Raw genomic sequence first — 15387 nt, 5'->3', positions numbered from 1 at the left:
ATATATATATATATATATATATATATATATATATATATATATATATATATATATATATATATATATATAATTAAATTTTTATTTTTTTTCTTTCTATGCCTGTGCTGATGCATACATGGCTATAAAGGTGCTTCTGTTTGTTCGAATCATTGACCCTTTTTCTTTTTCCCATGGACCTGATGCTGCTGTTTTAGCTATTGCCCATACCTCGATGTATTGCTTGGGGACATCCTGTGGTCTAACAATTCCTGTGTCATATACTGTATGATTTAAGATAATAGGCATTTTGACTTACCTGAACATTCTGTGTCTTGGAGTAACATAACTCCAGTCTCTCCCCTCCTTACTCTGTGATGTCCTGAAGCTTGATCATTGCTGCCTTGTCATTAGCATATACAGAACAGATAGACAGAACAGTGGCCCAATGCGGGGCCTGGAGGCGTGGTGACTGAGCACCCAGTACACAGGAGATTGCGGCTCTATGCAATTCAGTGGTGCTAGCTCCTCTTCCCTCAGACAGCAGGGATTGGTGTATAACACGCACCCACGATTTACCCCTGTTTTTAAGGGGGAAAAGGTGCGTGTTATACGCTGATAAATATGGTATATAAAACAGACTGAATATTTAAATTTACTGATGATTCCTACAATGACTATTAATTTAAAAAGTCATCTCTTTCCAGATGATAGCTGTGACATTCAAGAAAAAATTGGGAACAGATTAAAATCTTCTCTAGGCAATTTAAAAGGTACGTGCTGAATGTTTAATATGTATTGGTGTTGGCAGTACATTCTTTTTCACAAATGGTAAACAAATTTTTTTGATCTCTTCAGACCTTTTCAGCCAGTGTAAAGGAGATCTTCTGTTTTATCGAGAAGGACACTGCAAGACATCGCCTCTTATAATTGAGAACTTGGTCTTCTTTGTGGAGGTTTGTCCATGTTTAACCACTTCAGCCCCGGAAGGATTTACCCCCTTCCTGACCAGAGCACGTCTTGTGATTCGGCATTGCGTCGCTTTAACTGACAATTGCGCGGTCGTGCGACGTGGCTCCCAAACAAATTTGACATCATTTTTTTTTTTCCCACAAATAGAGCTTTCTTCTGGTGGTATTTGATCACCCTTTTGGTTTTTATTTTTTGCGCTATAAACAAAGTGTCAATTTAGAAAAAAACACTTTTTATTTTTATTTTTTTATTTTTTTTTTGCTATAATAAATATCCCCCAAATAATAATAATAATAAAAAAAATATATATATATATATATATATATATATATATATATATATATATATATATATATATATATATATATATATATATATATATATATATATATATATATATATATATATATATATATATATATGTTTCCTCAGTTTGGCTGGTACGTATTCTTCTACATATTTTTGGTTAAAAAAATCGCAATAAGCTATCATTGATTGGTTTGCGCAAAAGTTATAGTTTTAATAAAAATGCCATAAAACTATCCCCTATTTTGTAATTTATTTTATTTTTTAAATGGTGGCGATCAGCGATTTTTATCTTGACTGCGACATTATGGAGGACACATCGGACATTTTTTTACACTTTTTGGGACCGCTATACAAATGCACTGATTCCTGTGTAAATGACACTGGCAGTGTAGAGGTTAAGTGTGTCCTGGGGCGTGTTTCTAACTCTGGGGGGGAGGTGTGGCTGTGTATGACACGTCACTCTCTGCTCTGATCACAAGGAGCAGAGATCAGTGGCACTCACTAGGGAGAACAGGGAGATGCTTGTTTACATTCGCGCATCTCCATTTTTCCTCCCTGTGAGGAATCGCTCGGGGATACCCGCGATCGGATTCTGCGGGACCAGCGATCCCACTCGCGGAGCTTGCCGCGGGCGCCTGCTGGCCACCTCTTAAAGGGCAACGTACAGGTATTCAATTGCCTAGAAATTACTATAAAAGACCCTGTGTACATGTACTGATAAGATAAAACAGAGGAGAGTTCAGGAGTGCCAAACTCTTCTAAACGCGCTAACTCGCAGTTACCTGCATTTCGTTTTACAGGCGTTTTTAATTTTTGACTATTTTTTTGAATAAAACTTTAGTTATTTTTGTTTGTTTATAAAAACGGTTCTAAACGCAAAGTGGAAAAACACACCTAAATGCGGCAAAAACTGATGTTTTAAACGTGGGTTACTATCTGCCAAGTTAAATCATATCATACAGGAGAGGTTTTAAACGCTACATGAAGCCTAATGGGGAAATGTTTGGGGTGGGACTGTCAGAATGCGCATTAGGTGTAAACGCCTCCTTTTGTGTGCGTTCTTTCCAAATGAGGAAATCTATTTCACAGCAGCACATAGATTTGTAAAATGCTAATTTTTTTTTTCTGTCTGTGTGAATGCGAGCTTGCTTGTTTTTTCAGTAAAGTTTGATCTGTGTTTCAAGAGCCATTTGTTTGAAAAGGGTTGTGGTTTGAGAGTAATGTATTGATTTTACTTTTAAATGTATTAATTTTACTGTTTTATTTTCTTCCTCCTGCAGGCTATATCTATTGTTCTCTGGGTATCGGGATATTGCGCTGCTGTTCTTAGACCGTTCAAGTCAAATCTTCAGAAGAAGAAAAAGAAGAAAAAAGAAAGTAGTACTACTGTAAGTAAAGATGGGTGTAGAGCGCCATTTCTGGAAAGGGTATTGTTGAACTTTAAGGCTGCATTCTCACCTGAGCGTTTCAAAGTCGTGTCTTTTTACCACCACTTTGCACAGGTCACTAATGTAAAAAGCAGAATGCTTGTAATCTGCTTCAAAGAAGCTCATGTTCGTTTTTTGTTTTTTTTGTTTTTTGAGCTTTTTCTCCAGGTGACAGAACGCTCAGATGTGAACAGGTGCCCATTGAAATGAATGGGATTTTGCGTGTTTTTTTTTTTTTCATGCTTTTTTGGGGTGTTTTTATGAGCTGAAAACACACAGGTTTGAATGCAGCCTAAAACAAACAACGGTTTAGAAGGTCATAAACAGCAATAGGTTCTTAAAACTAAGGGCACGTTCTTGGTAAATTTATAATACTGTCAAATATATTGTAATGTCTGTGTACAATGATATCAACTTAGCTGATACTGTATATGATTTTGTTCAAATCAAAAAATTGATTACTAAAAAACTGTTTTTTAAAATCTTGGTTGTATATGTACATAGGCACTGTCCTTTGCACGTTAGGGCTTTTTCACACAGTAATGTCAGTTTTCACGGACTTGACTTACTCAGCAGGGATCGCTCCATTGATGATTGATTGTCTCCGCACACTGTGCAGAGATGGACCTGTCAGAGCCCTGCCCTGCTCTACTCTGATCAGGTGAAAATGAAACCACCTGTCTGTTTTCATCAGATCCGCTAGACTGATGGAAAATAGGGTTCCGTCTGTTTAGGGGATCCAGATGTCAGTGGACATGTCACTGCTGTTATCTGTTGCTCCATAGGGGCACATGGAGCGTCTATTCAAGTCCGTCTGAAAAACTGGCAGCCGGACCTGAACGGTACACATGTGAAAGAGCCCTTGCATAAGTAGGCTTTGTGTTTTTTTTTTTTTTGTGCTTGCATAATGCCAAAGGCTCCTTTCAGGTGGGTGGACTCCGCTATCTGATTTGCCTGCTCAGTGGGGAATCTGTCCACTGATCCCTACAGAGCAGGAAGATGACAGGACTGCTCTGCTTATCCAGAGCGGACACAGTCTGCTTTCCTCTATGGGCGGTCAGATGGAAATGGACTGCTGGTCACCTTCCATCCAACTGTCATCTGATCCGGTCTGCCAGATGGGTGGGGTACAGGTGGGGCACATGTGCGTTGACGCCGTTCCATAGAGAGCAATGAATTGTCCAATCACGTTGGCCTAAAAATGAACAGGCAGACCCAACCCGACCCTTCTGTGTGAAAGGGGCCTAAATTAGATGTCTAGTCAAAAACCTAATATCCCCAGTAGTTGGCTTCAGGAGAGAGGAGAGATCAGACAATGGCCGCAATGCCTGTGTGTTGCTGTCATCTGTTGTGAGCTGTCCCTCCTCTCCGTTGAAGCTGGTGCTGGGAGTTGATCGTGTGACCGGTCCGGTGCCCCCTTGGGAGATAGGTAAGACCTCTTTCCTTTACAGAAAGCTAGAATAGGGCTTAGAATGTGGGCGGGAGCAGGTTCAAGTTAAGACTTCTACTGTAAACACTAAACTAAACCATACCTGACCCCAGCGCATTACCAAATACCTATACACCGGCATAGTGTCTATCTGACTCCCAATGCATTATTGTTGATACTGAACAGTGCGCAATTTAAAGAAGAATCCTCCTGATCTGCAAAAGGTGTACTCACTGAAAAAATACTGTAATTGGGTGGCATCCACTCTTAAAGTGTTTACATACATGGTTGCATGCTAATGTTGCTCAGTTGCTCTTTATAAAGGTTGGATCTCGGAATAACATTATATTGGTCTCACTGTATTTACTCTTTCCTTTTCCAGCCCCCTGTGTTTACTGGCTTCCATGACTTCATCACTGGGCTGCAAACATTGCTAACAGACTCAAATGACTACCTAAAGGATTTGGAAGCCTCTTTGGTTGCACTGAAACTTGAAGATCTCTCCTTAGAAAATGTAACACTCAGTGACGTTAGTATTTATTTTTTTATTATCCTTGGGCATGTTTTCTTCAATTAGCAGCTCAAGGTGTAAAACATCTAGTCTCTAATTCTCGCTGACAGGTGTAGCATTCCTCACACCTGTCTGTTCTGATTGACATGTACCGATATCACCAATTCTAGAATGTTGAGAAAACGTTACAAGTTAATTAACAGAAATTTTAGAAGTCGCTGCACAAAATATTGGCTTGTATAGTCATGTCTTGCAGTCACTTTTCTTTGTAAATTCTGGCCTGTGCCTTGAGTTTCTTGTAACAGGACATTGTATTTGGCCTAGATCAGATTATGGTCTTTACTGTGAGTACTTTATAAAGTTATTTGGCAACATAGTTTAAACTTCTCACAAGAATCTGTCATTTTTATATATTTTTTAGTAGTTTTCAACAAGTCTTGGGGTTGTCGCACATTGCTGTTATATATTTATCCCATGTGTGTTGTACATCATGCCACCAAGAATACTGAAAATATATTTTTTGCTTGTAGAGTTTGGGACACAGGAACGTTGGTCCTTACCATAGATTATATGGAGCTACCTTCAGGTGATGGGATGTTGCTAATGTCCTTAGGCATTGGACCCCCTCCTCTCTACTGAGAGAATTATACCCCTTTCCTAGCTTAGATTCAGCATTCAACTTCAATGGGGGGGGTTGTAGTTTATCCACACAAGGCCTTGGTACACTTCTGATGGTTGCTCTCAATATGATGCCTTGTTCTGGACGTTCTGCTAGTTCATCTGCCACACCACCTTCCCCATTCTTATTAAGATGTGGAGGCAGTGCCCTCTTTTACTTGCTACAGGTGGTTGCCAGCTATTACTTTGTAAAACTGTGTACTATTAACTTCAGTGCAATGTGTGAAACAAAGTCTAAATAATCGTAATAACCTTGCTGGTACTGTACTATTTGTATACAAATGGTGATCTGGTGTTGGTGCTATCTGCATACAATTACTAATCTGCTTGCTGTTGCCAGCTATTGCCTTGTAAAACTTAAATTCCAACATAATTGTTAGCTTTTAGGCTAGGTTCCCACTATTGCAATGTGACAGACATCGCATGTGATTTGCACCTAGTGCAGATTATTTGCCACAGGGCCCTTTTTTTTTTGGTCCACACTGGAAACAGATGTGAACACCCATGCGATTCTATTCCTGCACCATTTGGTAGTTTGCACTGCGCTCTGTGAACTGTTCAGGGGGTGTCATTAACTTTGTATTGACAGCATAGGGCAGTGTGAACTGCTTGTGAGAGACATGTGGTGCAGGAACTCGCACTGGAATCACGCAAGTTCCCGCATTGCATATGTGTGAACCTAGCTTAAATGACTATATGTATGACTACAAATCCACTTCCACCAATCCTTATTATAAAGTGCTCATGCTGTGTAAAACTTCTCAGCGTCCAATATATAACCAACATCCACCTAGTAGAACTTAAAACTGAAAAAATACTTTACCCGAGCACCACAAACCAAAAATGTGATTTTAATCATAGCAAACTCCCCATTCATCCATGTCTTCATGCTTTATTTGGATACTTTTGGCTTAACTGCTGATTAGCTAAGCTCTCCAGAAGCACCCGAGCCCATGAAGGTGAATGCCTGTTGGTACCACCTCAGAAAAGTACTTCAAGGAGATAACGGAGGTAAGATTAGTCTTCTCCCACAGAAAAGGGCTTGTGCCTCTGCTAGTAGGACTTTAACTCTGAGGTTTGGAATCAGCCTTGCAGTTTTGAATCCAAGGCAGCGACATCCTTTCATAAAAAGCCATGGCCCTCCAAACCAGCCAAGACTAGTTCCAAGGCTTCTTCTCAGTGATGGGGTGTCCCTACTTCTCCGAAGTCCCAGAAAATCTCACTTGGTTTTCAGAATGTCCACTCTAGGTTCTACAAACTGGAATTTTGAATGGTTCTCAAATGTTCAAGATCACCACTTGGTCTTCTGTAACCACTTGCCTACAGGGCACTTGCACCCCCTTCCTGCCCAAGCCATTTTTCAGCGCTGTCTCACTTTGACAATTGCGCGGTCATGCTACACTGTACCCAAATTACGTGTTTATCTTTTTCTTCACACAAATAGAGTTTTCTTTTGGTGGTATTTAATAGGGCTGCAACGGATCAAAAAACTATCAAAAAACTATCGGATCGTTCCTCGGATCAGAGTCACGGATCGGATAATTTTTCGGATCAGCAAATAATAAATTAATTTGCAAAAACCTGTGAAAATTCCACTGCCATATAGTCCCCCACTGTAATATCCACAATCTCCCCCACTGTAATATTGGCTGGGTATTGCAGAGTAGGATGTCAAAGAGCAACTCTGTGGGCACTACAGATGCAGCCCACAGCGCTGCAGCTATCCGATCTCTCCCCCTCCACTGTACAGATCAGTACAGAGAGGGGAGAGCGGAACCGGCGTCATGTTATGGTTTGTTTACAAGTGATCGATCCGTCATTTGACGGAATGATCACATTGTAAATGGCCTGGGTGTAGAAAGATGGCCGCCGCTTCGGAGCTAGGCCGTAGAAGCGGCCTTTACCTAAGGCCGTGACCGCGGATTGCGGCGTATGCCGATCCGTGCGCGGTGACTATCTGTTGCACCCCTAGTATTTAATCACTATTGGGTTTATTTTTTTACTACAATTTTTTTTTTTTTTTTTTTTTACTTGGTTATTGTTTAGTAAATTTTGTAACATTATTTTTACATTCAGAAAATGTCATACATCCCAGGGGGAGGGGCTGTCTCAGCTAAGCACACCCTTTCCTGCTTGCATGCCTGAGCTAAGGGCAAATGAATTCCAGGAAGTGAATGCTACATGAATCTGCCCTTATTCAAGATGACTAGGGGGTGCGTTTCAAAGGTTTCCCAACACAATAAAGCATGAAGACATAGATGAATGGGGAATTTGCTATGATTAAAATCACATTTTTGGTTTGTGGTGCTCGGGTAAAGTATTTTTTCAGTTTTAGGTTCTACTAGGTGGATGTTCAGGCCCCCTTGTAGGCCTGTTTTGGGCGTAAGGTGCTGCTAACTGCTGTGTGAATCTGTCAAACCTTTCTTGACCTTTTGTTTGGGCCTTTTGGCATTGTTTGCTGTGTTGCCCACCCCTCATTTGGACTGATTTTGGACGTTCCATGGTAAAGAATAAAGTTCCTGTGCCCCATACCTTAGAAATAAGATTTTTAACTTGACCGTACAATCTGTTTCTTGGGATACGGAAAGGGACACGGGCTCCCTATTGCTTACTACAAACCTGAGGCTAGCTGCGAGTGGGCAGCTTATATAGGAGGGTGGCCCTGCAGCATTCAAATTTTTGCCTGAAGGTAGCTGCAAGATAACCCATAGTAAAGACTTCATTACCTGTGTCCTGTACTGTACTACCTCACTAGCCAAACCAGCAATATGTTGCTCTGTTTCTACTTCCTGTCTTGGTATTGCCGGAATGGAAAGGGTCATAAGTTGGCTATACACCAGTAGATTTTTTTTTTCCCCTGTTCCCATCTTTCATGTACATATTCTTGACACTTTTCAGTGCATTATAATACCATATATAGCTTAAATAATCCGTTTTGTATCTGTAGGTTTATAGTGAATTTGAATTTGCTATATTGTATGGCTTGCTTGGGTCTGCTGCTTTTGAGTACTGTTACTTCTTACTTACATTAAGATCTTTGTTTTTCAGGAAGAAAAGATATTTACAAAGCAGTCTATGGACAAAGTTCAGAACAGCTATCTGCACTCTTTACAAGAGGTTGGAGATCTTTTGAGGAAAAAACTCGAAACCATTAAGAAACTCAAGCTCTAGAATGTGAATAGGAACTGTATACTATAGATACTTTGCTGGGCTCCTGGCAGACATCTTAATCCAGAACTTCCCAAGAGGATGCATGATTGACTTAAGAACTGATTTATTTTTTATTTTATTTTTTCCTCCTTTGTTTTTTAAAGGTGTTGAGAATGGAATTTATACAGCTGATTTAAATTATTGTACATAAACTAAAAGCAGGAGCTGCCACCTGCCATAGACCACTTTTTATACATGTCCATGAACTTGCAGCAGTGAGGTTTTCATGCTTTTTTTTTTTTTTTTTTTTTTTTTCATGCAACTTTGGAAACTCTGTACCTGCAGCAATAGAAAATTGGCTTAAAACCAGCAGCTTTTCTTATTCCTTGCCATTTAGGTGAATTTTATTTGGATTGTTTTTTTTTTTTTGCAAATCTATTAATCTTTTATTCCACGCTTTTTTTTTTTTTCCTCTGCTCTATTAGCTTTGCAGTTTGTCTGCTCTGATGTCCCCTCTCCTCCTAGCAGCTGTTTTAATTTATAGGAACTGAAATATGTCTGAAGATGGCACAGAATTGAATAGTTGGTTCCAGATCATTGATGTGGTGGATGCAGTCGAATCTAATGACGGCTGAGACTTGTAGTGTCAGATCGCCGCCTGAGAAAGACCTATGTTTAATCAATCATAGATGGCAGCTAGCCACTGTAATTTGCACTGCATTATTACACCAATGCAGCTGTGTATACTATATTATAAAGAAAAAAAGTCTAATGCTGCTTGGTTACACCACAAGTCTAAACAGGAGACTAGTTTTTGAACGTAACTGTTTTTAGGTTACCCAGATGCTGTTACTTTGCTTTCTACTGCAGAAGGAATATTTAGAAGCAACTGGTTCAATTTTGCTAAAAAAAAGAAACATTTACACCATTTTGTATGCTTATTTATGCAGCCCTGTCACCGAGTACTGGTGTATATTTATATAAATATAGATGTATGTATATTTGTATAGTATAATATGATGTACATACATATATGCATACAGTCAGATACACATGTAATTAAATGGCTAACCTCAGCTATACATGCAGAAGAACAAACCAGCATGGAAGGAAAACAGTTCAACTTGGCTTGCCAGGTGAATGTAATATTTTCACAAATCTTCTACTTGCTCTGACATTTTCAAAAGCTAAATATGAGATTTCTGAGACCCTGACGGTCAGGGCATTGTCATATATTACAGACTCGTTTTGTTAGTGATGCTAGGTGGTTGATGAGAGTATTTTTAAAATAAATCCCTACATAATAAGCAATGCGTATGTTTTCCCTTTTGTGGTATACAAATTAATAGGTACATTGCTTTTCAGTTCAGCTGGAAAACTGGTTTTAGTTGTGGGAAAACATGCATTTGACAATATATAGAACCAGTCATTTCTTATATTTCTGTAATGCTAAAGCACAATTCCCGTTAAATACATGACTGAAATGTAAGTATATTGCATTAAAGAAATAGAAAATCTGCGCTTAGTAAAAAAATTAAAAAAAATTTATTAAATTAATTAAATTAAATGTCAGCAGCTGAACACTGTAACCAAGATACTGGGCACAACAAAACAGAGACAAAAGTGCAGCGCTTAACCTCTGAGTATAAATGTGACTTTTTAAGAAACTTTATACATTTTAGTGAAAAAACTGAATAGTAGGGAACTGTATATTGTAAATCTAAATGATGTGAAATCGTTTAGTGCAAGATACAATCAAAAATCAATCTTCAAAAACTTTCAAAAAATCAATCAAATAAAAAACATTAATCTGTAACTCAAATGTCCAATAAATTAGAAAAACCAAACATCATAAAATAAAAAAAAATGTATTTAATGGTGCAACACAGTGTAAAATATCCCTTGTGACTATACACCAAAAATGTAGTCGATCTTGTTTTTTCAAACAAAAATAGTGCTTGACCGCGTGGACCCTTCAACTCTGTAAATCAATAGTGAATGGAGGCTTACCAGATCACCGGTCGGTATGCGCGGATACGGACACACAGTCGTTACGATGCAGAAAGCCGGAACCGGGCCACCTCTTCGGATATATCGTAATCCTCGAAATAGGTCGAATCCTCTCGTAAACCGATCTGCGCGGATGCGAGCATGTAGGAGTTTCGGTGCAGGAAGCCGGAAGACGACCAACTATCTCGAATGTTTCGTAATCACCAGATCAGCTCTGATCCTCTCGCAAGCCTCTAAGCAAATCACCTTAATCATCAAAGTACAGGCATTCTATTTATAATGAACTATTTCCCATTCTATTTTCATGTGCGTACCACTGCCACATCCAGAGTGCCACCTTTAAACGGCAACTTCCATTGGTGGCACACTGGTTAGCAGCGAATTCTGGCTATGTAAGTACTAATTGGAGTCTAGTTCTTTATGATCTTCTTCGACACAAGGAGAAAGACTGTAATGGTCATGGACAAGGTACATGAAGAGTGTTTGTCTTGAGGAGAGTTTGCTTAATGACTGAAAATTGTGGAGGGACCAGCAAGCTCCACCCCTTCCTGGGGTGTAAGAGAGGAAGGGGTGGAGCTTGCTGGTCCCTCCACAATTTTCAGTCATGAAGCAAACTCTCCTCAAGACAAACACTCTTCATGTACCTTGTCCATGACCATTACAGTCTTTCTCCTTGTGTCAAAGAAGATCATAAAGAACTAGACTCCAATTAGTACTTGCATAGCCAGAATTTGCTGCTAACCAGTGTGCCACCAATGGAAGTTGCTGTTTAAAGGTGGCACTCTGGATGTGGCAGTGGTACGCACATGAAAATAGAATGGGAAATAGTTCATTATAAATAGAATGCCTGTACTTTGATGATTAAGGTGATTTGCTTCGAGGCTTGCGAGAGGATCAGAGCTGATCTGGTGATTACGAAACATTCGAGATAGTTGGTCGTCTTCCGGCTTCCTGCACCGAAACTCCTACATGCTCGCATCCGCGCAGATCGGTTTACGAGAGGATTCGACCTAATTCGAGGATTACGATATATCCGAAGAGGTGGCCCGGTTCCGGCTTTCTGCATCGTAACGACTGTGTGTCCGTATCCGCGCATACCGACCGGTGATCTGGTAAGCCTCCATTCACTATTGATTTACAGAGTTGAAGGGTCCACGCGGTCAAGCACTATTTTTGTTTGAAAAAACAAGATCGACTACATTTTTGGTGTATAGTCACATGGGATATTTTACACTGTGTTGCACCATTATACACATTTTTTTTGATTTTATGATGTTTGGTTTTTCAAATTTATTGGACATTTGAGTTACAGATTAATGTTTTTTATTTGATTGATTTTTTGAAAGTTTTTGAAGATTGATTTTTGATTGTATCTTGCACTAAACGATTTCACATCATTTAGATTTACAATATACAGTTCCCTACTATTGAGTTTTTTCACTAAAATTTATAAAGTTTCTTAAAAAGTCACATTTATACTCAGAGGTTAAGCGCTGCACTTTTGTCTTTCTTCTTTAAGTATATTGCATTACTGGTTGAAAGAATATTGCAAGTCTGTTCAGCTTGAAATTTGTACACTTCTGCGAAATTGCACAGCAAGATGGACATCATCAGTAGGGTAAAACTAACCTGTCTCACGACAGTCTAACCCAGTTCACGTTCCCTATTAGTGGGTGAACAATCCAACACTTGGTGAATTCTGCTTCACAATGATGGGAAGAGCCGACATCGAAGGATCATAAAGCAGCGTCGCTATGACCGTTTAGCCGCCACTTTTATTACCGGATTCAGCAATGTAGCTTCTGCCTTCAGCCAGCTCACTTTCCAAAACGAAGAATGCTTTGGCTGGACTTTAAACTTGCACACCAGTGTACCTACCAGCTGGTCTGGAAGACCTGGCTTGTCGTTGGCCAAGAGCTAAATGACATTCATATGTTAAACAAATGGACATTACGTTTTCCTTTTCTGGGCTTGCTAAGAGAAGATGCTAAATAAGCTGTTCATGACCTACTATAGCTCTGAAGCCCTTTTGTGTACTTCTGAAATTCTTATATAAAACAATCAAAATAATGTAACTTCATACTTTGTATTACTTGGTGACATTTTGCTTTAGAGAGGTCTCCTATTAGAATGCACACTAATGATTTTGTCCGAAGCATTGTTTGTGACTGCTGTAGCGTAGACGTGATAAACGTGAAATACATTGATTCTGGTAATATGGTTAATATGATTTCTTATGTACAAATATCAGACTGACCATATGTGTTTAGTGTCTGTTTCCCCATTTCATTTGTGTATGATGAAGATGAGGAAAAACAAGAGGATGTGGGAGAGTCCTTATGGTGTAGGATTTAAGTAATTCATTAGATATTGCAGAAGTGAAAAATTAGATGAGGTCTCGTGTTACATCTGTAAAGGTTGCTAAAACTCATTGGCATGTCTGCAGCATTAAATGACAGTTATAGAGAATATTTCGGTCTACGCGAAGACCTTTCCGTTTGCTGTCTGGTCACACTATCATTGTGGAGATCTGGTGCTTTTGGGTTACTGAAAGTTGATTTGTGCATCTCCAAAAGGTATTTAATCCAGTGGCTCCCAAATAATGCAGATATCAAGAAACCATCTTAAAATGGGCACAGTGTTTCATTTGTTTTATTCTAAGTGAACATTGTTGCAAAACCAAAAATGCACTTCTTCTGCCAGGGTGCATCAAATACTAAACACTATAGCCACTTCCAGGCCTTTTCTGGCACTTTGCATGTAACAATCAATATTTATTGCTAGAAAATTTCTTTAGGCTCCATGTACACTAGCGGCTCCTAATCTTGAGTGTTAAGGAGCGTTTTATTTTTTTTTGTTGTTGTTTTTTTGGGCAAAGCTCCTAAACACTCCATAAAAGCCATGTGTCCATGAACAAATAGGCTTTTAGAAATGTTTTGGAGCTGCTGTAGTTAGGGGTGGTTCAACCGCCCCTAATCTCCCTCTCCTGAATGCAGAAGAAGCGCGTTCAGGATAGGAACGTTTTGCCCACTGGCCACAACACACAAAATCGTGGTTCGATTTTTGCCATGTTTTACATTTTCCTGCGGTCATAGTAGTTCAAGTGTCCATGAAGCTTTAGAAGCCCCAAGCATTATATATTTTTAAAACTGAGGCCCTACAGAATAAATTGGTGGATTTTTCAGTTTATGTGGCACGATATTTGTGCAGTGGTTTTCAAACACGATTTTGTTAGGGGGAAAAAAACACGTTTGAATCTCCATGCTAAATAACAATACATAACCCAATTTGTTTTTGTAAAATATAAAATGTCACACATAGTAAATGGATACCAAACATGTCACGCTTTAAAATTGCACAAGTCTGTGCAACGGCAACAAATTACATACGTTTTACTGTCCATAGGTGATGATTTAAAAGCCTTTACAGGTTACCACTTTAGATTTTACAGAGGAAGTCCATGATCTGACGTTCGTAGTGATACCTCACATGTTTGGGATCATCGCTGTTTGCTATGCGTGTGTTAGCCTTTGGACAGGGGGCAGTTTTTCATTTTTTTTTTTTTTTTTTTTTTTTTTTTTTACATTGTGGTTTTTTTTTTTTTTTGTCCTTTACATTTTTTTTTTTTTTTTTTTTTTATGGATCACTTTTATTGCTGTCATAAGGAATGTAAATATCCTTGTGGTAGCAATAGGCATGTCCAATGCAATACTCCCAACGCACAAGTTCCTGCACAAACGGCTGTATCTTAAATTGGGTGCTGAAATGACCAATGGCTGGAGCTGACTGCAATTATGAGAAGGAAGTGTTACCAGCACACAAGGATCTACAAAACTTTAATCACATATCAAAAAATAAAAGCGACGTTTCAGAGCCATGCAGGGCCCCTTTGTTGTCACATGCCTGGTGAAGGGGTTGCTTTTATTTTTTGATACTGTGTGATTAAAGTTTTGGACCCAATTTTGGAGGTGCTGGTGACACTTCCTTCTCATGATAGCAATAGGCATGTGACATAGACCACAGATCTCTCCATGAAGAGTACCTAAGACCCCAAATCCCTCCTCTGCCCATAAAAAAAAAAATGATTGGGTATGTTGCTAGACCGGAAGTGGATGTACTGTACAATGTACTTTCCACTGTTGCCTGTAGGAGATTGAAACCAGACACAATAAACTGTGGACCAGCTCCTAGGGGCATATCCTCTCTAACCATTTTGCCCAGTTTGGTGCCCTCATGGAGGTTTCATTAATTTATTCACAACTTTACTTAACCCAATGGTGCTGGTAGATTCATACCAGATCTTGATATCCCAAACGTCTCTTAAAGAGAAGTATGGGTTTTTTGTATTTTTTTTTTTTTTTTCTCTGAATCCTACTTGCCTTGGTGGATGCAGCATTGGTCCAATGCTGCTTCTGTCCCCCAGCACCTCTACACTGAGAACCAAGTGGTTGAACACCGCTAATTGCTAGGTTCTCACAGTTCCCCGAGCAGAGAGCTACAGACAGTCACAGCTCTCTGCTCATTGTAGCACTGGGTTGTGGAGTGGGTGGGAGCGTCTGGCTCAGGCTCTCAGCAGCTCTCTGAGCTGGGTGTTGATCCAGGAATCTGGCGGATCCTGACTTATCATGATAATGCAGACCCTGGACCGACTTCTGTGACGTCATCAGCAGAGAGTGGACTTCAGCCCGCTCTCTGCTGAAAATGGGTCATGGGAGTGCAAAACTAACTGCACTTTTGTGATCCAGAGGAAAAGTACAGCAAAACCAGCTTTGGCTGTACTCCTTTTTAAAGTGATTGTAAGGCTTTGGGGTTTTTTTTTTTCTTATATAACAAACCATATCATACTTGCCTCCAATGTGCAGTTTGTTTTGTACAGCGTTGCCTTGATCCTTGACTTCTGGGCTACCCATAGAAGACATGCTCTC

The 15387-nt window shown here is 39.5% G+C and overlaps 1 protein-coding gene across 2 annotated transcripts in view; it reads left to right on the top strand.

The window, feature by feature from the left end:
• NAA25 (N-alpha-acetyltransferase 25, NatB auxiliary subunit) overlaps positions 1-9759 on the top strand; it is a 95413-nt gene extending 85654 nt beyond the window's left edge. Inside the window, exons 20-24 of one of the 2 annotated variants that reach the window (XM_077462030.1) lie at positions 684-749; positions 835-932; positions 2538-2645; positions 4496-4627; positions 8351-9759. In XM_077462030.1, the coding sequence (XP_077318156.1) occupies positions 684-749; positions 835-932; positions 2538-2645; positions 4496-4627; positions 8351-8473 (527 nt within the window). In that variant the 3' untranslated portion in view covers positions 8474-9759. Of the gene's footprint in view, positions 1-683; positions 750-834; positions 933-2537; positions 2646-4495; positions 4643-8350 lie in introns of both variants that reach the window. The other variant, XM_077462028.1, reaches the window with a different exon arrangement.
• Positions 9760-15387: the final 5628 nt, after the last annotated feature.

Source organism: Lithobates pipiens, unplaced genomic scaffold (assembly GCF_037356315.1).
Source record: "Lithobates pipiens isolate NorthernLeopardFrog02 unplaced genomic scaffold, aLitPip1_a1.2 Scaffold_3, whole genome shotgun sequence".
NCBI classification, from domain to species: Eukaryota; Metazoa; Chordata; class Amphibia; order Anura; family Ranidae; genus Lithobates; species Lithobates pipiens.
The sequence above is the reverse complement of the archived record's forward strand: the minus strand, read 5'-3'. Positions and strand labels throughout refer to the sequence as shown.